Here is a 21094-nt window from a genome sequence, read left to right as displayed (position 1 = left end):
CACACACACACACACACACACACACACACACGGCCTTCTGGCTGTCCTGACGCTTTTCCATTGAGGTGGATTCAGCGTTGGGGTGCTGGGAGAGTACAGGACGACAGGTAGGCTGACGCTACACTCTGTAAACCAAACCAGACGCTGTTGGTGTTTTAGCTCAGCGGCTTCATTTCTGTTTGGGATTTTAATTTGATCAGGTTTTAGCTCCACTGATTTCATCTCACCAAACACCTGTAGAAGACGGTCACTCACAGCTGACATTCATCTGTCGTTTGGTTGTCAAAGTTCCTGCTGGGTTGGATGAGCGAGATGACATTAGATTACAGGCTGAGAGTTTTTTCCTCGCGCTGTATGCTCATCTTTCAGTTTGATGAGGTCCTAACTTCAACCTAAAATGTATAGCAGTTTTTTCCCATTGAACACAGAGGAAAGTAAGACAGCTTGAAAAGTGTTTATGGCACAAATACAAAGATAAACATTAATAATACTACACTACACTGGATTATGGAGCACTGAGGCCGAGCGTCTTCACAGAAACCTGTTTGGGGTCCTTGAAGGGGACCAGTCAGTTTGTGTTTGAGTCACACGAGCAAAAATCTCACAAATCTTGTCTGCTTGTTTTGGACAGTCCTGAGTCGGAGCATATAGCTCAAGTCCAGTTTGTGAAGTCTGGACCTCTGTTTGCTGCCAGTAAACTGATTCCACCGGTGACTTCACTGGTGGCTGTGGGTAAATGCGGGTTACTGAATGTTGGGGATGAAGTGCCGACCAGCTTGGTTGACTTTTGTCTTACTGATCGGCTCTTGTTACCAGCCTGTCGCTGGTGACTTCGTGGCCTCTGATGAACACCCAGATGTTGGACATGATGAGGACGTACATCCCAACGCTCTGGCAGAAACAAATGGGGACGTACTGGACTTGGACTTGGATATCCAAACAAGCAGGGAGGTACCAGACACAAACATTGAAACAAACTGGGACATACGGGACATAAACAAGGACAACTATGAGGACGCTGACTGGCATCCTCTTTCCTCTCTCCTGGAAACGCACTCTGATCTGAGCCCAGACGCCCCACCGGTGATACGCAGTGGCTTCACTGGTGTCATAAGCACCGGCGCTGCCAACAACCAAAACTTAAACCGGACCGGTGGAAGTCCTTCATCACAATGCGGTGAGTACAGCAGCCAGCTGACGTCTAACGGCAAATGCCGACTGATGGCAAGGCTGCCTCCGGTGCCGGTGGGAGTGTCGCAGAAACGCTGCCCGGATATGTTTCGCTGCACAGACGACATCTCACACTGGCTCCACGAGAACCAGAACCGACAGGAGCAGCTAGAGGAGCTGAGGGAGACCATGTCAGAGCTGCAGGAGGAGCTGAGGAACCACCGGCATCAAGTCAAGACCCTGGAGATGCAGGTAGACTGATGTCCTGTCCGCTAGTTTATTAGAGGATACATCACGTCTCTGTAGCTACAGTCCAACAACGGCTTAACCTTGTTAAAGGAATAGTTCAACAATTCAGAATTACACTGCGTTCAGACAATTTTAGAGGTGGTGCGATGGCAGAAAGTCAGCAGAAAGAAAAGACACAAGGAGACACAAGTGCTTCGTCTTGAGTAAACAGTTTCAGACTTTACAGAATGAACATCATGTGTTGAAGAAGACAGGAAACCAGCAACTGAGACCATAAACTGATGGTCTCATTTTGTGTAAAATAATAATTATATAAGCACAACACATATAAACACAATGCCCTCCTTTCTCTGTCTCTCTCTGTCCATCTGTCTTCTCTGTCTCTCTCTTTGTCTTGACACCCACTAAGTCCTCCTTAACCCTGAATGCTAACAGGATTAGCTGCAGGTCCTGAAAGCATACAGGGCCCCGTGACAAAATGTCGGTATGTGATGCTGAGGGAAAGAGACCAGGCTTGATTGTCTTGTTTTCAACGGGAGAACAAAGACAAACCTGATCTACAGATCAAACTGCCTCCTTTTTCTCTGCTTTGACCTCTCAGGGTGAACAGAGTGTTGGTTTAACCTCGACCTTTGACCAGCGGTTGCGTTCTCTGGAGCTGCATCACGCCGAGGCCGACACGCTGCTCCACGTGCACGCATCGCTGCTGTTCGAGCTGCAGGCGCAGCTTCGCAACCTGACGGCCACCGTGCAGCGCATGAGCCGCAACACGGGCTGCACCATCAACGTCATTAAAACCACAACGCTGCTCGGCATGCGGGACTCGCTGCCACCAGGTACACATGCAGCAGACGCAGAGGCGAGCTGCGTGCTGCGTGCAGCCCGCCGCCACACGGGGCGTCTTCACACAGTCAGAACCACACAGCAGCTTCCTCCTCCTTCTGTTTAAATTCACAAAGCTGGAAGGAGTTCAGATTTAGAGAATAAAGCCAGTTTAATAACTACCACCGGTCAGATTTATTCCCTAGTCATGCAAAGGTCATAACCTGCCCTGTTAGTTTTTATTTTTTATGTCACAGAGTTCAGCGTGTTCAGCTCAGTAGAGAGAAAAGCAAACTGGATCAGGACTTCCCATCATGTTTCTTTAATTAAAGGAGAGTTTGGTTTGTCTGACAGCAGAAACATTTCGTCATCAAGCTGCTTGATTAGAATTCAGCACAGACAGAATATGTTTTAGGTCCAGCCATACAGGACCTAAAGGGACAAAGACAAACATTTACAATAAACAGAAAGAAACAAACCTTAAACATCACCTCACACACGTATTAAGATTTACATATAAATTCTCAGATTTGTGTGTTGATCCTTCAGATGACACAAACTCTTTCTCCCTCATTAAAGACTCCAGAGTGTATGAATATGCAAATGTTTTTTATTTCACAAGTGGTTTCCTCATCGCTCCAGGATTCAACGGCTTGTGATGTCACAAGTCCCGTTCGTAGGCTCCGCCTCTTAAACTCAGATTTTTGCTGAGCACAGAGGAAATGCATCATGCATCATTCCAACATTCAGCTGCAGGAACAAAAAGAAGAACCGGAGGCCGACTACGACTCACTGGTGGAAAATGTGCTATTGACTCTGTCTGTCTGTCTGTCTGTCTGTCTCTCTCAGATGGACAGTACCTGTCTTTCTGCCAGTCAGACTGTGCGTCTCTGTATCATAGTGGTGTTCGTCGTTCTGGTGTTTACAACATCGTCCTGTCGCCAGGCACCACCCTGCCGGTCTACTGCGACATGGAGACTGAGGGTGAGACACACAAACTGCACGCAGACACAGTTAAGGAGCGGCTGGTTCGCCTCGGCTGTGTTTCTATGTCATCTATATCTATATGTTTGCACAGGTGTGTGTATGTAGGCCAATATTTAAACATGAGAAACTTATATGTGTGTGTACGTGTGTGTGCATAAGGTGGGGGCTGGACGGTGTTCCAGAGGCGGAGCGACGGCTCTGTGAGTTTTAACCGCGGATGGTCAGAGTATCGTGGTGGCTTTGGCGAGCCACGAGGAGAACACTGGCTGGGCAACCAACAGCTCCACCTGCTGTCCAACCACGACCACTACAGCCTCCGCATCCACCTGCAGGACTGGAACCACACCCACAGACACGCCCTGTACCACACCTTCAGGTAGACACGCCACATCATAAAACATTATCATTTTAATATATAACAGTTTACCAAAGAGATCATGGTTTCTCCTGTAGGATAGAGGATGAGGAGAACCAGTTCCGCCTCCATGTGTCTGGTTTTAGTGGAACAGTGGAGGATTCATTTGGCTGGTACCATGACCAGCAGGGCTTCAGCACACCAGACACCGGGAACATCTGCGCTGAGATCAGCCACGCCGGCTGGTGGTTCCGTCATTGTTTCTACGCCAACCTCAACGGCGTCTACTACAAGGTAGGACAAACTGCCTACACCAACTTTCACTATATAGACAAAAGTGTTGGGACACATGACCATCACACCAACAGGGACTTTAATGCCCATTCATGCAGTAGAGCATTTGTGAGGTCACACACTGATGTTGGACCAAAAGGCCTGGCTCACAATCTCCGTTCCAGTTCATCCCAAAGGTGTTGGATGGGGTTGAGGTCAGAGCTCTGTGTGGGCCAGTCAAGTTCTTCCACACCAAACTCATCCAACCATGTCTTTATGGAGCTTTGCTTTGTGCACTGGGGCACAGTCATGCTGGAATAGAAAAGGGCCTTCAACAAACTGTTGCCACAAAGTTGGAAGCATAGCATTGTCCAAAATGTCTTGGTGTGCTGAAGCATTAAGATTTCCCTTCACTGGAAGTCAGGGGCCGAGCCCAGACCCTGAGAAACAGCCCCATAAAGAGGGGTGTCTGGATACTTTTGTCTATATAGTGTAGCATGTAAGATACAGCAAGAGAAACTCACCTCAATACTGCCAAACTGTTCTTGAACTAACATGTTCATGTTGTAATTGTACGTGTTTTCCACCAGGGGGGGCAGTACTCTTTGAAAGCTCAGAACTTGCTCGGGCCGGATGGCGTCGTCTGGTTCTCCTGGAAGGAGTCGGATTTCTACTCTCTGAAGGCGGTTACAATGATGATACGTCCACGCAACTTCAGGCCCCGCTTGTCACCATAGTGATGGAGTGTAGCAACCTGAAGCCCTGCTCGCAGCTTCCAATTACTGCTAGATGCCCTTTAGGAGTCACCAGAAATATTCACTGAAGTACCAAATCTGTATTCATACGCAGCTGAAAATAGTCCCCCCCAAAATACACTGCTGAAGTCTGCTAAAAGCTACTGTGATTAGCTGTTTAAGAAATCCAGCCTTTTTAATAAAATATTTATGAGCATTTTTTAAAGAATCTTGAAGATGCCACATTGAGGGAGGGACTAATAAGGAAAAAGACATGAGTTACATGATCAGAACGAGGTCAGGGTTAGTGACAAACTGCTCCACCACACCTGGGCAGTAAGTTCTTGGTTTCACAGCGCGGATCAAACGACCTTCATGTCACACGTTTAGAAGCCGAGGCAATAAAGAAGCACCAGGCTGATAATCATCACGGACTCGTTCTGCTTCTAAGGCTGCATGTCAAAGTGTAATAACCACATTGTGAGTGCACTTGGCGCTGCACAGGTAGACCCTACTCAGGTGATTTCACTCATGCTGAATGATGTGCTTGTCAGCTGATTGTTGGAGTATGCAGACATGTTCCGCTCTCTTCTGTCAGGGTGGGGGAACTACACCTTTATCGGTGCACAGAGTCCTGTAACCTCATGTAATGTGTCTCATTTTTCTCACACACACACACACACACAATTTTCATCACACATTTATTTATTAGAACAGTTACAGGTATGAAGTGATTCATCTACAGGACTCCCCAAAGTCACCAACCTCCTTAACCTACTGAAGAACCAGTGTGAATGCAGGCAGGCTGTTTCCTCCTCTGAAAACGGACGACAGACGGTTCAATGAGAGATCCGCCACACTGTGCGGATGGGAAAGCTTCGCCTCCGCCTGCAGGTGTGAGTGACCCCAGGAGGTGCAGGCTGTTTATGTGGGGCGCTCCCTGGGGCGGGTGACGTACTGCCACCACAGAGGGGGGAGGTCGCCCTCCTTGCGGGCGGGAGGGAGGACTTCGGTTTTGGGGCCCCCGGCTTCATTCTCAGCCTGCAGCTGGGCCACCTGGAACCAGACAGGAGGTGACAAAAGTTTACAACAAGGGCTGCAAGTAATATTATTCTCATCATCAGCTGCTGGATTATTTTGTCTAAGAGATGTGGAGAGGAGACGGTGAGTGACAATTACATTATGAACTACAAAACATACTCGACATCACACTGGACAAACTGACTTGTAAGCAGCACGTATATAAGTCACTTTCTGAAAATAATCCTTAGGGCTGCCACTCATCATTATCTGCATCATCACTTACTCCCGTTATCTCAGTGAAGACCGCTCTCAATCATATAACTATACTGCCACCTGGTGGAGAAAACTGACACTGACCATCCCTTTGCTGCTAATTAATGAGTCTGCAAAGTTATCAAACAAATGTTGTGTGGTAACAAGTAAAACATCTGACACTGCCTTGTAGTGAAGTAGCAGAAAGTGGAAATACTCACTAATACAAGTACCTGTACAGTAACTGTGCTCAGATACAGTACTTGAGTAAATGCACTGAAGATACTTTCCCCAATGACAAGAGTAAAGTACCCCCATATGCAAATAGTTTTAGTCGTAAATGTGGTTTGGTTTAAGCTGCGTTAAGCTATTCACACCAACAATCAATACAAGTTTCTCCTGAGTCATTCTTCAAGTACTGCAGAAGGCAGCACTGAATGGATGTGTGAAACAGCCCACCTCTTTGTCCCAGCTCTCCATCCTCAGTTTCTTCCACTGCTCTCTCTTGGCAAAGTAGTCGGGGTACATGGCCTTCTCCGAGGGGTGCCAGAAGTCCAGCATCCACTCTGGGACCTACAGGAACAAAACCGAGCTCAGGGCTTTCATCACGTAACAGTACGACTGTCAGCGTCTTCAAGTCGTGACTTTTTTTTAGTACAAATGAAGTCCTTGTAATTGTTACTAATGAGCTAAAATACACCATCTGATAAAAAGCAGAAAAGGTTTTGGGAATTAATATTTCATCACACAAATCATGGACACTGCTGCTGATCATCTGAGGAGAGAATTTCTCCGTTCATGTGATTTGTTTTGTTACTGGTGGGTGTTGGTATAATCCAGTTGTAGTGCCCTCGCATTACCAGCAGAGGGCAGTAACAACTTGACAGCCAGCGACTTTCTCACGTCACAGTGTGCCACATTTAAACATTAACTAAAATATCTTTGTTTAGCAAAGATGGCTCAGCTTCATGTAACAGAAAAGGATGTACTTTAACACGGAGAAACTACTGTGTTGTTACTGCCATTAAATTCAAATAACTTTGCTCATAAACGATAACTTGACAGCTTTCTATGTTTTTCTTAGCAATGTATGAGGAGAGAGAGAAGTTATTTCACGGTTGTGGTGCAGATGAAACGCGTGAAGCCGTGGTTCACCTTGTAGCACTCGTATCTCTCATAAGAGGTCCCTCCAGGTGAGTCGGGGAAGACGTAGGGCTGAGGATGCTGGTTGGCCCAGAACTCCTCCTCTCCTGCCTTCAGCATCTTGGTGGCCTTCACCATGTCCTTCTCAGTCTTGTTCTCGTCGAAGCGAGCCCGCAGCATGCAGGCATAGAACCGGTATTTGTCTCTGTAACCAGAAAGCAGCACAGCAGTTAAACATCTTCAGTCATCCTACTGACAGTACTGAGGGAGACCAGGACATCGTGTAGGACCAAGATGTCGATGCAGCAAAACCACTAAAGTCAAACAAATTAGGCACATGTTTATTTGTATTCAATCATAGGTCTGCAGCTACTTTTTAGTCCATAAGAAGTGAGAAAAAAGTTAGACATTTTCGTTGTTTTGTCTGCCTAACAACCTGAAGTTTAGTTTACTATCACATAAGACAAAATTCTTCTCAATTCTTCTTCATAAGGTTTATGATATGGGGGTTCTGGAGAAAAAAAATAGAAAAACAATACTTTTTGATCCAATACTATTGTTTTGTCCAAACTTCTACCATAGTGGTGTTGGTTAATTAATTAGAGAGCAGTTTACCTCTGAACTAAAATGCCCCAGTCAGTTCATGTTTTGGTCACAATTCTTTATTCACCAAATTTACAGGATCCAATGACTGATTGTTATGGTGCCTTTGAACTCTAAAATATTAATCCAGGCGTCAAACTCCAGTATGTTTCAGGGTCTAACTGAACTACTGTGCTGTAGCGTTGACGTGTGAAACTCAGTCTGAATTCCACTGTTATCCTGCAGCAACAAAAACAGCAAACCTGATCTCACTGCCGTTTGAACCTTTTCCACAAGTGCAAAGTGAGCAAATGACAGCGGTCATCTGTAAATGAGCAAATTCCCAACCTTTAGACTAACTAATATTGTGTATGAAGATTTCTGCCTATATGGATGAGCAGTTGATTTTAGCGTCCAGTGATTTGGACGCTAGCTGTCGCTCAGTAGATCTGTGACTGAGCAGCTTATCTCTGACAAACATCAAGTTAAAAATAATCAGGACAGCGCCAGAGGTAGATTCTTGTTTGAATTAAGTGGACGAGGTTAGGTGTTCTGCGGTGCAACTGGATGACTTGAAGAATGAGTGACCTGGCTAGCAGTTAGCTTAGCAGTTAGCTTTGCGGCACAGCTAACAGCAGCTCAGCTACCTTCCTTATTTTTCACTGTTCACCGCAGAGCCTCAACGAAGACAGGTCCTCTTACCTAAAGACGCACCACGATTCGAGGTGTCTCAGTGATTTCTTGTAAAGCCGCAACACTTTTTGCTGGTGAGTAAGGTAAGTAGAGGCCATTTTCACCGTCCCCTGTCACCTTCTCTCCGAGCAGCGCGGGGGATTCTGGGACTTTGTGGCTATTCGATATTACGACCGTAATTGCATACAAAATGCGAAAAATGTTTCTTGTCTCTTTGTGACTTTTTTGGTCAGGATTTTATCGCAATTGTCAGTAATACTGGCTAACTCAAATTACGTAGTTTCTACGTTGTGTATCACCTAAGCCGTAGATAAAACGGGAAAGCTACCCAGAAGCTAGGTATTTTGTCAGGGGGCTTCTCTCTGTTAGAGTAATTACGGTATTGTAGCATTATGGGATTGGTGAGAGCTGCATGTGTGGTTCTTCTAAGAAGTATTGCTCGTACGACCATGGCTAAGCACAGATTCATTGGTAAGACACTTCTTTATTGGCTGGCTTACTGAAACACAAAGAGAAGGTCGGAGACTCCGAGTGTCACCATGTGCTGCTGCCTGGTGCGAACAGACAAGGCTGAATGAGTAGTTAGCACTGGAGCTATGAGTTAGCCCTGGTGAAGCTGCCAACACAGCAGTGTCAGAGCTCTGCAGCTTACTGTCCACCTCCCGTGTTGTAACATGTCGGATTATGTGTTTCTGTATCTGTCCACGATCAATTATGGCACACGTTTATGTCAGTGTATCATTAATCTGGTTATTGTAAGAGGAGGACGATTGCACCAGTAACACGGTGTCCCCAGAGGTGACACCCTCCATCATCTCCCCGTCCAGATATCGGTGTGAACCTGACGGATCCCGTGTTCAGAGGGCTCTACAGAGGGAAGCAGAAACACGATGGTGAGCGACTCGTTTACTTCTCACGTGTCGGATGTTGAGACTACATTCACCTGAGACCAGTTGTGAATTTCTGACAGATGACTTCAGTCAGATCATCGACAGGGCTGTCACAGTCGGGGTCGAAAAGGTAAGGTAAAGGTGTGTCCATCACCTGAAGCTCACTTTCTCACGTTGTCGTCACTACATTAGGGATGATCATATCTCAGCATGGACGGCTGTGAAATTACGTTCATGGTCCCCAGCGGGTGAGTCCTGCTGACGTTTCCTGTTGCACCGACATGAAGTCGACTTTTGAGGTTTTGAATCAGATGCTTTAATAAGCAGTTTGACAGAAGGCAATGAAATCTGGTTCATGATCCTCTCAGGATGAATTGTAAGCCACACGCCTGCTAAACTAAACAGTATTTAAAAGTCATACATCAAGTATTTCCAATAAAATAAATTTATGTGCTGCTTTGGCTCCAAAGAAACATGAAATCTGAACCAAAACTCTTGTGTAGTGCAGTAAAAAGTACAATATCTGCCTCCAGAATGCAGTGGTGTGGGAGCATAAAGGCAGAGAAAATGGAAGTACTCATGTAAAATACCTTTGTGAATGTACTGAAGTGTAGTTATGATTTCCCGTCACCTCAGCTGTCTAGCACTGATTAGCAAATCTTAGCATGCTAACATGCTAAGGAAATTACAATTATGTGTGTTTAAGCACAGCTTCATGGCGCAGCTTATTATACACTGAATAAAAACCATTTGAAATTCGCCTCATTTGTAAGTTATGTGACGCATGTTGTTTCCTTACAGTTTATGATCACTGGAGGAAGTCTTGAAGACAGTAAGCAGGCCCTTGAACTAGCGGAGAGCAGAGGTAATCATAACAACTAAAGGCTTTTTTAGTTGATTTTCTGTGTCTGTGGGCCTTCTAGGATTGCATTTCAAAGCAGGCAAAAAAAAATTAAAAACAGGTGATTTTCATGGTCAGAAGCAGAAGCACCTGTCTCATGCTTTCCTCTTTGCTGGACCTTTGTGACATCATATTCAACAAGCTTTCTGCGTTATTACAGATGACTTCTACTGCACCGTCGGCTGCCATCCTACCCGCTGCAGTGAGTTCGAGCAGAACGGGGAATCTGAGTACTTCTCAGCGCTGAGGGAGCTGGCAACAGCACACAGAGGAAAGGTGGTGGCCATTGGAGAGTGTGGACTGGGTGTGTACTGTTATAAGGCTGGCAATCATAATGAAGAAAAGGATGAAACACAGCCATGAAAACAGTTACTCAAATCACAAGAAACCAGTCACTTGTGGTTCATCCTAGCTTGTGTGTTGTCCTTAAGCCTTTATTGATCCCCACAGGGGAGCTGTAGGCGGTGCAGGAATAGATAAGACAGAAGTGAATGAAGATTATAACACAATACAATAATAAAAATAATTACAAGTTACAATGCAAGTCGAAGATAAAACACAAGCTGTGATATCAGTGTAAATGTTCTGTATGCACACACACACGAGTGACATGCTGACATTGTAACGTGTGTCTGGTTTTCTTGTTCCAGATTTTGACAGGTTGGAATTTTGTCCACAAGAAACTCAGCTGAAGTAAGTTGAGTGGAGGTACCGTGTTTTGCTGGATGCATGGGAAGATGTTATCCGTTTGTTGTGCATATCTTTATAATATAAGTAACAAAGCAGAACAGAGAGCGAATGTGTTTCTGTCTGTGCTTGGTGAACGTTGAATCGACTGATGGTCTGTAACAGATACTTTGAGAAGCAGTTCGAGCTGGCAGAGGAGACCAAGCTGCCCATGTTCCTGCACTGCAGAAACTCCCATCACGAGTTCATCGGTAGGTCTGATGCTCTTCTTCATGAGAGGGACTTTCAGACAGAACATTTGACTGTTTCACTGTCTCTCCCTGACAGACATCATGACGAGGAACCGCGAGCGTTGTGTCGGAGGAGTGGTGAGGACTTCTGTTTCTCCTGTGTACTGTTACTCTGAAGTACACTGTGTGTGCTCTTGTTTACAGTTAGCTTGTCAAAAGTATATGAGAAAGTAAGGCACCTCACCACTATGTTGTAACAGGGAAGCGAACTCTTTGCTTTGTGATTAAAATACACTGAATGAACATTTTTTTCTTTCAGGTCCACTCGTTTGATGGGACTGCAGAGGACGCTGGTGCCCTCGTTGAGCTGGACCTCTATATTGGAATTAATGGATGGTGAGAACAGAGGCTATGTTAGAAATGCTCGTTTTCTGTCGGATATTTTTGCTGTGTTTTTGTTTGGTGGGAGGAAGTGAAGAAGCATCCATCCCTCTTTATACACTTCAAATTTTAAATAAAATCTTGGCCAACAATATTACAGGCAAGCTAACGGCCAGTTTTTAACCCTCCTGCAGCCTGTGCCATAGATACCATGCTATGACCCTGGCTGCTACGGTAACGCTGGTTCACTCCCTCCTGCTTCTCCAAACCGCAATCATAAATCTCAAAGAGAGGCGTCACCCGTCTCTCTCCGGTCAGATTTTTCAGTCTGAACCCGAGTAACCCAACTCTTAACCCTCAAATGTGGAAAAGTTCTTAACAGCGCAGTTTTTGCAAAGTTAGAGATGTTGTCCAAAGACTTTGCCCGTTGTTCTTTCCAAGTAGTAGTACGATAAGATTAATAATGTTATTATTCAATAGGCTCAACATGTATTGATTTGATAAATCGCGTAATACCGAAACTTCAAGTCACATTTCAGTCATAACTGCCTCACATGAGTGATAATGTGTGGTTCACACCCACCTCAGTCTCACACAAATGAAAGCTCACTTTATTGTCTAAAGGCACATGATAAGAGTGCTGCAACTTGAACTGTGTCAATCATTATTTCTGTTTTTCAGCTCCTTGAAAACGGAGGCCAATATTGAAGCTATGAAGTCCATCCCCACTGAGAGACTCATGATAGAAACCGGTGAGCTGCAGCCACTTTATTCTAATAATGCAGGCATTTGACAAAACGGGGCCGCTGAATGGTAAAAGAAATGACAATAGAACAAACTTTGTTGTTAACCATATAAAGGCAAATGCTCTAGAGGACACTGAATCAAATTCAGCACGATTGAAACTCTGTCACAGTTGGGAAAATTCTGATCCGAGATGCAAAGTTTCATGGCTTCCTCATGACAAGAAACTAAAGTGTGAGGTTTTGTGCATCATGTCGCTGATGTTTGTGATGTTTCTCTGAACTGTTTTATCGGTGCATTGATACCTTGCTGCTCCTTCCCAGATGCTCCGTGGTGTGGCGTCAAGAACACTCATGCAGGCTCTAAATACGTTAAAACTGCATTTCCCACAAAGAAGAAATGGGAGGCGGGGCACTGTCTGAAGGACAGGAATGAGCCCTGTCACATCATGTGAGTCATGTCCAGCTCAAAGCAGATCCTTTGTAGAACTCAACAGTTTCAATCCGTAAACAGCTACGTTTTAGTAACTAAATTAATGAGTAGAGTTGACTGTTTGTCTCTTTCAGACAAGTTCTGGAGGTGATGGCAGCAGCGAGGGAGGAGGACCCTCTGGAACTGGCCAACACAATCTACAACAACACCACCAAAGTCTTCTTCAGCTCCAGCTGATGATGAACCAGATTAAACCTTCACAAGAGCAACTGACATGGCCTCATTGTACTGATGGTTTATGGTTAAGTGTGTGTGTGCCTGTTTGAATGATAAAAGTCTCCCTTTGCCAAATTTAAAAAGTCAAAGAGCTTTTGATCTTTCCTCTGAAATAAAGATTAGATTTTCATGGGTTTTTGCTCAATGCTGAAACGATTAAAGTAAAACTTTCTGCTTTGTTACTCATGTTTTCTGTTTCATGTAGCTCTAAATGAAGTTCCTACTTTTTTTCTTACAGTTGGCCACAAAAAGCCATAACTATAAGCTCTGCCTCACTTTCTCCATTTGACTCCATTTATTTTAGTAAACATACACATTTAGGAACATAGAAAAACACAAACATTGAGAAAACTTGTTGAACGAGAAGACAGACATTTGCATTTCCAAAGCAAATTGAGCATGATGCCATTTAACATTTATGTTGTTGAGCAATAGAAATGGGAAAGAAAGAAAGTCAAAAAGAAAGCTGACGAACACTCAGAAGAAAGATAAAAGACAGCAGATTACATTTAGAAAAAAAAATAAATAATAATTTGTTCTTATGTAATTTTGTGTAAGTCAGAATTTTTGCGAAAATGGTTACGTCAGCTACCACACCCTCTGACGCTGGAAGTTACGTCACGTTACGTTACGTCGGCACCAGCCTAGCAACTTCTGCGGTCTTCCCACAGCAATAGGAAATGGCGAGTCCTGATGTATCCTAGTTTTTCTTGTGATCCCAGACGAGACGAGATCCCAGGAGCACTCTGGCGTGTAACAGCCGGTGGCGGTAACAGTCTGGATGGGAGCAGCCCGACATTAAACAGAAGAAGAAGAAGCAACAGGAGGTTGAGCTGTGCGGACATGGCGGATGGCAGCAGGTTCCCACCTATCAAATAAACGCCAGGCAAAGCGAAACCGAGGACGAGACGCGGCTGCTGGAGGGGGCTTAAACGTCTTTCAATGTTACATGGATAGCCGGGACTCCTCAGGACTGTGAGCCCCCCCTAAAGCCGCATGGCGTCCACTCAAGCCCGGATAGGCCAGCAGGCCTTAGCGGTGCTTGATGTGGCTCTGCGAGTCCCCTGTATCTTTATTATCGACGCCATTTTTAATTCTTATTACGACCCTGGTTCGGGATGGGCCGGTGCGATGGGGAAGGTGTTGGTCAGGGTCCTGGGTAAGCATCTTCACGTCCTCTACGGGAGCCTCTAAATTCTGTGAACGGCACACAACAAAGTGACAGCTAGCTAAGTGCGTTAGCCGTGACGTTAGTCAGCAGCGTGAAGCCAGGTCACCTGTCGGACCAACTAAAGCCGGTTTAACTACCAGCTGTACCGTCAATACAAGCCAGATTTGTCTGACATGGTGCTTGACTAGTTTGCTTCAGACCTGATTCGTTCTGATGTGGAGTTAAGATGTCGCTAGTTGACTGCTAACGTCAGGTATTTCGTCACAGGTGTCAGATCCTGTATCCTCCGCCGGGACTAAACGGAAGTCATCAAAGTGACTGGTAGCCCTTCATTCTGCCTGTCGAAATCTGCTTCTTTGTCTCTGTAACTTTGCCTAGAAAACTGCTAGTTTGCCTGAAGTCTGTACAGACCTTGGTGGAGGCATGTGGGATATTAATGAAAGTACTGAGACGAGAACTGCCACAGGGCTGCAAGAGCTCATCATTTCAGTTGCATTCCTGATCAGTAAAATGTCAGGAAATAGTGAAAAATGCCAAAACCCTACCAAAGACCAAGCTGACTTATCTAAACGTTTTGTTTTGTCTGACCAGTAGATATTATATTCAGTTTACCATCATAGACAAGACAAAGAAAACCAAGAAACCTTCAGATGTGCAAACCTGGAACAGAATTTCAGTTTTTTCTGAGAAAATGACATATTCTGATCATCTGCATTAGTTTTGATTTATTTTCTGTTTATGAACTGATCAATCAGCCAGTCCTTCCTCTTGAGATCTCTATGTGTATCTTTGAACTTAGGTTAAGGCGTGAGCTTTGTCTGCATCTTTGTCTGATGCATTTTCAGTTTCCTCTTCAGACGACCCTCTCTCCTAAAAACAGCTCATTTGACAGGTTTTTCTCGCTGGATTGCGTGATTCTTGGCGAACATTTTGTGGGAACTAGTCCACATTAATCACAGCTGTTTTTTATTATTCTCACAAAGGCCAAACTGTTGTCAGAGGCGTGTCAGCAGTAAACACTGCGTGCAGACAAACAACAACCAGGTTACATAACTGTACATTTGTAAGGCCTGTAGACCTTTGAACGGCTCAGCCACATGCAGTTCCCCTCTGTGTTAGCCAAGAGCTCCGGGTCTGGAGAGGCGATGGGCCAAATGAGGTGCCTTTAAAGTGGGTCAGCCAACAGGCTTATATTTCTTTAACTCACTATTTTTGGTGTTTTGTACCAGCACATGAAGCTGTGAATGCTTACCTGCCATAAAACTAAATGCAAGCTTCAAAGAAGTCATTAAAACCAAATGTGAACAATAATATTTGCCTGAATTCAAATGAAGACCGAGTCCCCCTTTATCAGCAAGGTTCAGTTCAGTCAATACGCTTCACAAAGCTGATCCAAGGTTAGCGTTCCTCCTGACAAAAGCCTCTTAGTTGGAGGTAAATGTTGTTAGGAGGCTAAGGTCAAGGTGTTAATGTACACAAGGGTCAGGTGCTCTGTTGCCGTAGTGATAGCAATGCTGTGAAATGTCATATTTCATCCAGTCCTCAGCCAGTCAGTGTGTTTTATTGGTTCTGTAATGACACCGATTTGTGTTGAAGCGGTGCTGTCATTACGGCCGTGCACAGACGGTTTCTGTATGCTACACTGATGCACCATGCAGATCTGTACTGACGACAGCATTCCTGTCACATGACGGACTCAGGTGTTCATTTTTTCCCGTTGAGTTATGTGTGCTTGTGTTTTTTCTTCTCATGACGGGTCATTTTTCATGAGGGCTTCAGGGATAAGTCAAAGCTGTTTGTTATGTGTAGCGTTCACAGAACCTGCACCCAAACGTCAGGGTCATTATGTCTTAGGAAATGTTTGGCAGACAGAGTCAGACAGATTGATTACAGTGAGCTTCCTGTCAGACAAACTTTCTAGCTTCGCCCAGCGGTTGCCCTCTGACCCCTTCAGTCCTGTGTGGTAGGCGACAGTTCACCATTCTGTCATTTTAATGTTCCTCTTTGCTGACTGCGTCTCTGTTGTGTCTCAGGTGTCCTGATCTCCACTGTGGTGCTGCTGCTCTCCCAGAAAGCCTTGTTCAAGTTCTACACCCTCTTCTTTGCTGTTCTCCTCGGCATGGCGGCGGTCCTGTTCAACTACTACGCCACGTCCCACATAGACTTCTACAGCGCCTACCACAAAGCAGCTCTGGGGTTTAGGTTGCTGCCCAGAAACGGGCCGACGCTGTGGCTGGGCATGGCTGCGGTCCAGCTTATTTTTGGTGTGGGCTACGTGTTCCTGTTAAACCTCCAGTCGGTGTTTGCAGCGCTGGTGGTCCTGGACATCATGATCCCTCTGTGGGGGCTGATGATCGAGCTGCCGGCAGACGTCAGGCAGATGGTGGCTGTGTTCTCGGGCCTGGCGCTGGCTCTCAACACAGCTGTGTGTCTGGCCATGAGGCTGAAATGGTTTTACTACTCATGTCGGTACGTCTACCTGCTCGTACGGCACATGTACAGGATCTACGGGCTTCAGCTGCTGCTGGAGGACACGTGGAAGAGGATCAGATTCCCTGACGTGCTGCGGGTGTTCTGGCTGACCCGGGTCACAGCCCAGGCGCTGATCCTCGTCTACGTGGTGCGGGCAGTGAGGAGGGAGAGCGGTGACGCCACAGGCGGTGGCGCTGATGGGGACTCGGATTCACAAGTAAGATGAGAACCGTTCAGTCTGCTTTTAATCAGGATATCTGCAGGTCTTAAGCAGCCTCCAAAAACACTGAACTCGGTTCCATCAAAGAAGACCTTAGAAAGTCTTTCATGTACAAAAGCTGTTAGCTTTTTAAGCTGTTGGCACACATTCTTACATATTTATAAAGTGTGATTGTTGGAGGCTGTTCCTTCTTTCTTTGAGTTTCAGTCAGCACATCAGACCTTTAACACTGTCACCTGTGTGAGCTGCAGTAGCTTGGAAGCTCACTATTTCATGATGGACAAGTGATAATTTAGTAAAAGCTTATGTTAATTGGAGTTCTTAATTTGTTCAATCTATCATTTAATTTGTTCAAACCACGTTACATTACCTGATCATTTACATGACTAAAAATCCTTGTTAAACATAGACGGGGAGCACTGACAAAAATGTGAAATAAATGTGACTTTATTAATTAATAACCGTAGGCCGTATCATCCAGACCACCGTGACTTCCAAAAAGGTATTCAGTTGTAATCTGTGGTTTCAAAGAAGGGTCTGAGAGAGTCCTGGCATTGGGTGAACACTGCAGAAACCCTGTTTAATGCAGTTCTGAGTTGTCGTTGTTGTTGACTGCACTGCTTTCAGGGTTACCTGCTGAGCTGGGACGTGTTCTGGGATCTGACCAGTAACCTCATCATCTCTGGCTGTGATTCTACGCTCACCGTGCTGGGGATGAGTGCCGTCATCTCCTCTGTGGCGCACTACCTCGGCCTCAGCATCCTGGCTTTCATAGGTACGACTGAGTGTGCTGTACGTTGGGAATCTGCCTTAGGCTGTCATGGTGCTCCTCGAGTTCAGTGTTTTGTCTCATTTTGACCCTTCAGGTTCCACAGAGGAGGAGGACAAGCGTTTAGGCTTCGTGGCTCCTGTGCTGTTCTTCATCCTGGCTCTGCAGACCGGCCTCAGCAGTCTGGACCCTGAGGAACGCCTGGTACGTCTCTGCAGGATTAATGACTCCAGCTCGACAACTGATTGACTGATTGATTACTGAGTCAGTTGTAATTAGTGGATGTAGGAAGGGATCACGGACCCAGCAGACAGTGAAAGCTTCTGATTTGATGCTGGATGTTTGCTGTGTTTCTGAACCTTCTTCTTCTTCTTGGTTCTTTCTGCTTTGCCCCATCACGGGTCAACAGCTCCTGATGTGTTGATACAATGAAAATGTGTGTTATGATCTTGCATTACATATCAGTGACTGAGGGCCTCTCTGGCTTTGATTTGAAGGTCCGCCTGAGCCGGAACATGTGCCTTCTGCTGACGGCCATCCTGCACTTTATCCACGGCATGACCGACCCTGTCCTGATGTCCCTGAGCGCATCCCACGTCTCCTCCGTTCGGCGCCATTTCCCCGTCCTGCTGGTGTCCCTGGCGCTCTTCGTGCTCCCGGTGGTGCTCAGCTACGCCCTGTGGCACCACTACGCCCTCAACACCTGGCTCTTTGCTGTCACGGCCTTCTGTGTGGAACTCTGCCTCAAGGTGAGAGTTTTCTCTTAAACTGGTCTGAGAAAACACATGGTCAGTTTAATGAGTTCTCCTGATCATCATACTCCTTGCCTTCCCTCCAGGTGGTGGTCTCACTGACTGTCTACAGCCTCTTCATGGTTGATGGCTTCTCCAATGTCCTGTGGGAGAAGCTGGACGATTACGTCTACTACGTGCGCTCTACAGGCAACATCATTGAGTTCCTGTTCGGCGTCATCATGTTTGGAAACGGCGCCTACACCATGATGTTCGAGTCAGGCAGCAAGATCCGCGCCTGCATGATGTGCCTGCACGCGTACTTCAACATCTACCTGCAGGCCAAGAACGGCTGGAAGACCTTCATCAACCGGCGCACGGCAGTCAAGAAGATCAACTCCCTGCCGGAGGTGCGCGGCGACCAGCTGAGGGACATCGAAGATGTGTGCGCCATATGTTACCAGGAGTTTGCCACCTCGGCTCGCATCACGCCCTGCCACCATTATTTCCACGCGTTGTGCCTGAGGAAGTGGCTCTACATCCAGGACACCTGCCCCATGTGCCACCAGAGAGTTTACGTGGAGGAGGAGAGCCGAGACAGAGCTGCCTTTTCGAACAACAATGGGGGCTATGCGGCGCCACAGGAAGCCGCCGACGCTGCAGCCCCACCGGCACCGGGCGACAACCAGCACGGACAGCCAGTCGCCGAGCTGCCGGCCAACGGAGCGGCTGCCGGCGTGCAGGATGCGGGAGGACCGGGGGAGCTCTACAACGAGCTGCTGGAGGACAATGACAGCATAGAGTACGATGAAGATGAGTGGGGGACTCAAAATGGCAACACGCCAATAGAAGAAGACTATATCAATGATGACACAGACTCCACCGAGGACTGACAAATAAAAAGATCTATAGAAAAAAATTACATATATCTTTATTATATTTAATTTAAAAAGAATTTAAAACACAACTTCAGATTTTTAATTTGTTCTTGAAAAATGTCAGGGATGTCATTCTGTTTCCTTTTGTGTGATTTTGAGTTTGGGTTTTACTCAATAAGGGCTCATGAAAAGAGTAACTGCTGCTCTCATTCTGTGTGTGTGTGTGTGTGTGCGTGCGTGTGTGTGTGTGTGTGTGTGCGTGCCTGCCTGCCTGCTGCCGACCTATAATGTGCTTTGACGATGTCTTAAAGATGCAGTTCATGTTCCCTGGTGGTGTCGGGGAAATGCTGGAGTTTATTAATGACAAAACTGTGGAGCGACTAAGCAACTTCAAGCATTAATCAGTCTGTGAAACTTGGGAGGTTGTAGAAAGACACCTTTTGAGCACTAAAATATGTTTTTTGTGTGTTTCAGTTTAAAACCTGCTGTCTCTAAAGGATGAAGAGTCTCCTTCGGGGTTACTTTGTCTCGTGTCCACGGAGTTTAGACTCTCAGTTTTGCACCCTCCAAACATTGAGTTCCTCACCTGCTCCTGCTAAACAAGCCTCAAGAGCGCTCAAATCCCGAGTTACAGATTGATCAAAAGCTCAAGTTTGTGGCCATTCGTTCGACATTTTTGTCCTTAAAACAGGATATTCGTGAACTCGTCCAGAGGGAAAGTGAAGGCATTAGAGTGAGGCAGCTGAAAGAGGTGTGTCTGATTAAAAACGATGACTTGCTACTGTAATCACTGATATACCTCTGTCATTATTTACTACTGGTCTCTTGTGCGACCTCGCTTACATTTGTGTACGTTATTGTACATATAATAAAACACAAACGTGCACCCTTTCCCATAGGACAAGAGAAGAGTTTTGTTTGTTTTCCTCAATAATTCTGCTTCCTCTGCACATAAATCAGTATTTACTTTGGTTAAATGCTCTTCTCAGTCCCAGAAATGATTGTTTGTAATAAGAGTGCTGGCGTCAAATCTAAAAACAAATACAAAAATGTTTTGAGTGATTTCTGGATGCTCCTCAGTAAAGGTCACAAAAATACAGCATGGAAAGGTGCCACTTGTTTCTTCTACAGGTTCTGACTTTTAAAAAGGAAATGGACCATGATTTAACTTACATGTCCGTTATTAGTGGTAAATGCTCCTTCGTCGTTCCCGTCACGGGTACAGACAGGAGTTTTGTCACACCACAGCGACTGCAGCTTTTCCCAAAGGCTCAAACTGTGCTTCTGGTCTCAGGGTCCTGCTGCACGGCTCCAAGTTTATTTTCAGTGAAGTGAACAATTTCTGGGCCTCGCAAAGACCCTCACTTCTGGAAACTGTGCCGTTTATCGTCACGTTGAGAGGCTCAGCGTTCCAGCAGCAGACGTCCTGCTGAACACTGATCCAAAATCTTTTTACTACTGGCACAAGATATTTAGGAATCGTGTTTTCATCTCGTCTGACAGTGCAGCTCGGCCAATGCAGACGTCGTCAATGATTAAGGATTTGTATTAAATGGCTTTCAAGCACAACACCTCTGAGTATTACATTGTTTAGACTTCCACAGCCTGAACGTCTTAAGGGTTTGACCACAAACTCGTGCTCATTACTGTTGTAATTACCGGTTGCAGAAAATAAGCTGCAAGAAAAGTCCATTAAGTTCTTGTCAATGCTGAGAAAAGGATGGGATGTAATTTGATTTAGAAAGCTGTGCTTTTTTGACTTGTTTCAGCTATGAAGGACTTTGATGATTAGTTTGATTGTTAATGAAAACTTTTTAAAAGGCAAAAGCCTCATTTTGCCTTTCATTTCAGAAAGAGATTTATGTAAATAAAATCATCTTTGATATTGCACTTGGACTGTTTCTCATATATAATTAAGAACAAGTTGACATCAGTTTGTAAAGTACACATTTGGTATGCAAAAATGTTGTGTCATACAGGAGAACAGACCAGCGGATGGCGCTATTTTACAAGTTGACAGTTTGTAGCT

The 21094-nt window shown here is 45.6% G+C and overlaps 4 protein-coding genes across 5 annotated transcripts; 3 read left to right on the top strand and 1 right to left on the bottom strand.

Moving 5' to 3' along the window:
* The first annotated feature begins 343 nt into the window (after positions 1–343).
* LOC124074402 (angiopoietin-2-like) lies at positions 344–5035 on the top strand. Its single transcript, XM_046417302.1, has 6 exons — positions 344–1422; positions 2021–2255; positions 3091–3225; positions 3388–3604; positions 3682–3877; positions 4447–5035. Exons 1-6 carry the CDS (start codon positions 751–753, stop codon positions 4591–4593), a joined length of 1602 nt encoding a protein of 533 aa, XP_046273258.1. The 5' UTR covers positions 344–750; the 3' UTR covers positions 4594–5035.
* A 242-nt stretch (positions 5036–5277) lies between these two features.
* ndufb9 (NADH:ubiquinone oxidoreductase subunit B9) lies at positions 5278–8450 on the bottom strand. The gene is made up of 4 exons (XM_046417306.1): positions 8293–8450; positions 7021–7213; positions 6325–6438; positions 5278–5646 (listed from the first exon to the last, which is right to left on the bottom strand). The coding sequence occupies exons 1-4, from the start codon at positions 8379–8381 to the stop codon at positions 5515–5517; spliced, it is 528 nt and encodes a 175-aa protein (XP_046273262.1). The 5' UTR covers positions 8382–8450; the 3' UTR covers positions 5278–5514.
* A 151-nt stretch (positions 8451–8601) lies between these two features.
* tatdn1 (TatD DNase domain containing 1) lies at positions 8602–13006 on the top strand. 2 transcript variants are annotated; one of them, XM_046417303.1, is made up of 12 exons: positions 8602–8754; positions 9111–9176; positions 9254–9303; positions 9975–10038; positions 10235–10378; positions 10725–10767; positions 10927–11012; positions 11089–11129; positions 11311–11387; positions 12054–12124; positions 12440–12566; positions 12683–13006. In XM_046417303.1, exons 1-12 carry the CDS (start codon positions 8676–8678, stop codon positions 12783–12785), a joined length of 951 nt encoding a protein of 316 aa, XP_046273259.1. In that variant the 5' UTR covers positions 8602–8675; the 3' UTR covers positions 12786–13006. The 2 variants fall into 2 exon arrangements, with proteins under 2 accessions (XP_046273259.1, XP_046273260.1); XM_046417304.1 differs by lacking the exon at positions 8602–8754 and having other exon boundaries at positions 9110–9176; positions 9254–9314.
* A 365-nt stretch (positions 13007–13371) lies between these two features.
* On the top strand, positions 13372–20169 carry rnf139 (ring finger protein 139). Its single transcript, XM_046417300.1, has 6 exons — positions 13372–13983; positions 16029–16684; positions 17315–17462; positions 17554–17660; positions 17954–18205; positions 18295–20169. The coding sequence occupies exons 1-6, from the start codon at positions 13821–13823 to the stop codon at positions 19078–19080; spliced, it is 2112 nt and encodes a 703-aa protein (XP_046273256.1). The 5' UTR covers positions 13372–13820; the 3' UTR covers positions 19081–20169.
* Positions 20170–21094: the final 925 nt, after the last annotated feature.

This window comes from Scatophagus argus, chromosome 17 (genome assembly GCF_020382885.2).
Source record: "Scatophagus argus isolate fScaArg1 chromosome 17, fScaArg1.pri, whole genome shotgun sequence".
Classification (NCBI taxonomy): domain Eukaryota; kingdom Metazoa; phylum Chordata; class Actinopteri; family Scatophagidae; genus Scatophagus; species Scatophagus argus.
This window is presented reverse-complemented; position numbering and strand designations above follow the sequence as displayed.

Bases quoted from the DNA above. Each gene is read 5' to 3' on its own strand.
- LOC124074402 (XM_046417302.1), top strand. From the start codon at position 751: ATGTTGGGGATGAAGTGCCGACCAGCTTGGTTGACTTTTGTCTTACTG. The intron at 1,423-2,020 runs GTAGACTGATGT...TTGACCTCTCAG, and splicing joins TCAAGACCCTGGAGATGCAG to GGTGAACAGAGTGTTGGTTT. The intron at 2,256-3,090 runs GTACACATGCAG...TGTCTCTCTCAG, and splicing joins GCGGGACTCGCTGCCACCAG to ATGGACAGTACCTGTCTTTC.
- ndufb9 (XM_046417306.1), bottom strand. From the start codon at position 8,381: ATGGCCTCTACTTACCTTACTCACCAGCAAAAAGTGTTGCGGCTTTAC. The intron at 7,214-8,292 runs GTAAGAGGACCT...TTCTGGTTACAG, and splicing joins GAATCGTGGTGCGTCTTTAG to AGACAAATACCGGTTCTATG. The intron at 5,647-6,324 runs GTGGGCTGTTTC...GTCTGGTTCCAG, and splicing joins TGGAGAGCTGGGACAAAGAG to GTGGCCCAGCTGCAGGCTGA.
- rnf139 (XM_046417300.1), top strand. From the start codon at position 13,821: ATGGCGTCCACTCAAGCCCGGATAGGCCAGCAGGCCTTAGCGGTGCTT. The intron at 16,685-17,314 runs GTAAGATGAGAA...CACTGCTTTCAG, and splicing joins ATGGGGACTCGGATTCACAA to GGTTACCTGCTGAGCTGGGA. The intron at 17,661-17,953 runs GTACGTCTCTGC...TTTGATTTGAAG, and splicing joins TGGACCCTGAGGAACGCCTG to GTCCGCCTGAGCCGGAACAT.
- tatdn1 (XM_046417303.1), top strand. From the start codon at position 8,676: ATGGGATTGGTGAGAGCTGCATGTGTGGTTCTTCTAAGAAGTATTGCT. The intron at 11,388-12,053 runs GTGAGAACAGAG...TCTGTTTTTCAG, and splicing joins TATATTGGAATTAATGGATG to CTCCTTGAAAACGGAGGCCA. The intron at 12,125-12,439 runs GTGAGCTGCAGC...GCTCCTTCCCAG, and splicing joins GAGACTCATGATAGAAACCG to ATGCTCCGTGGTGTGGCGTC.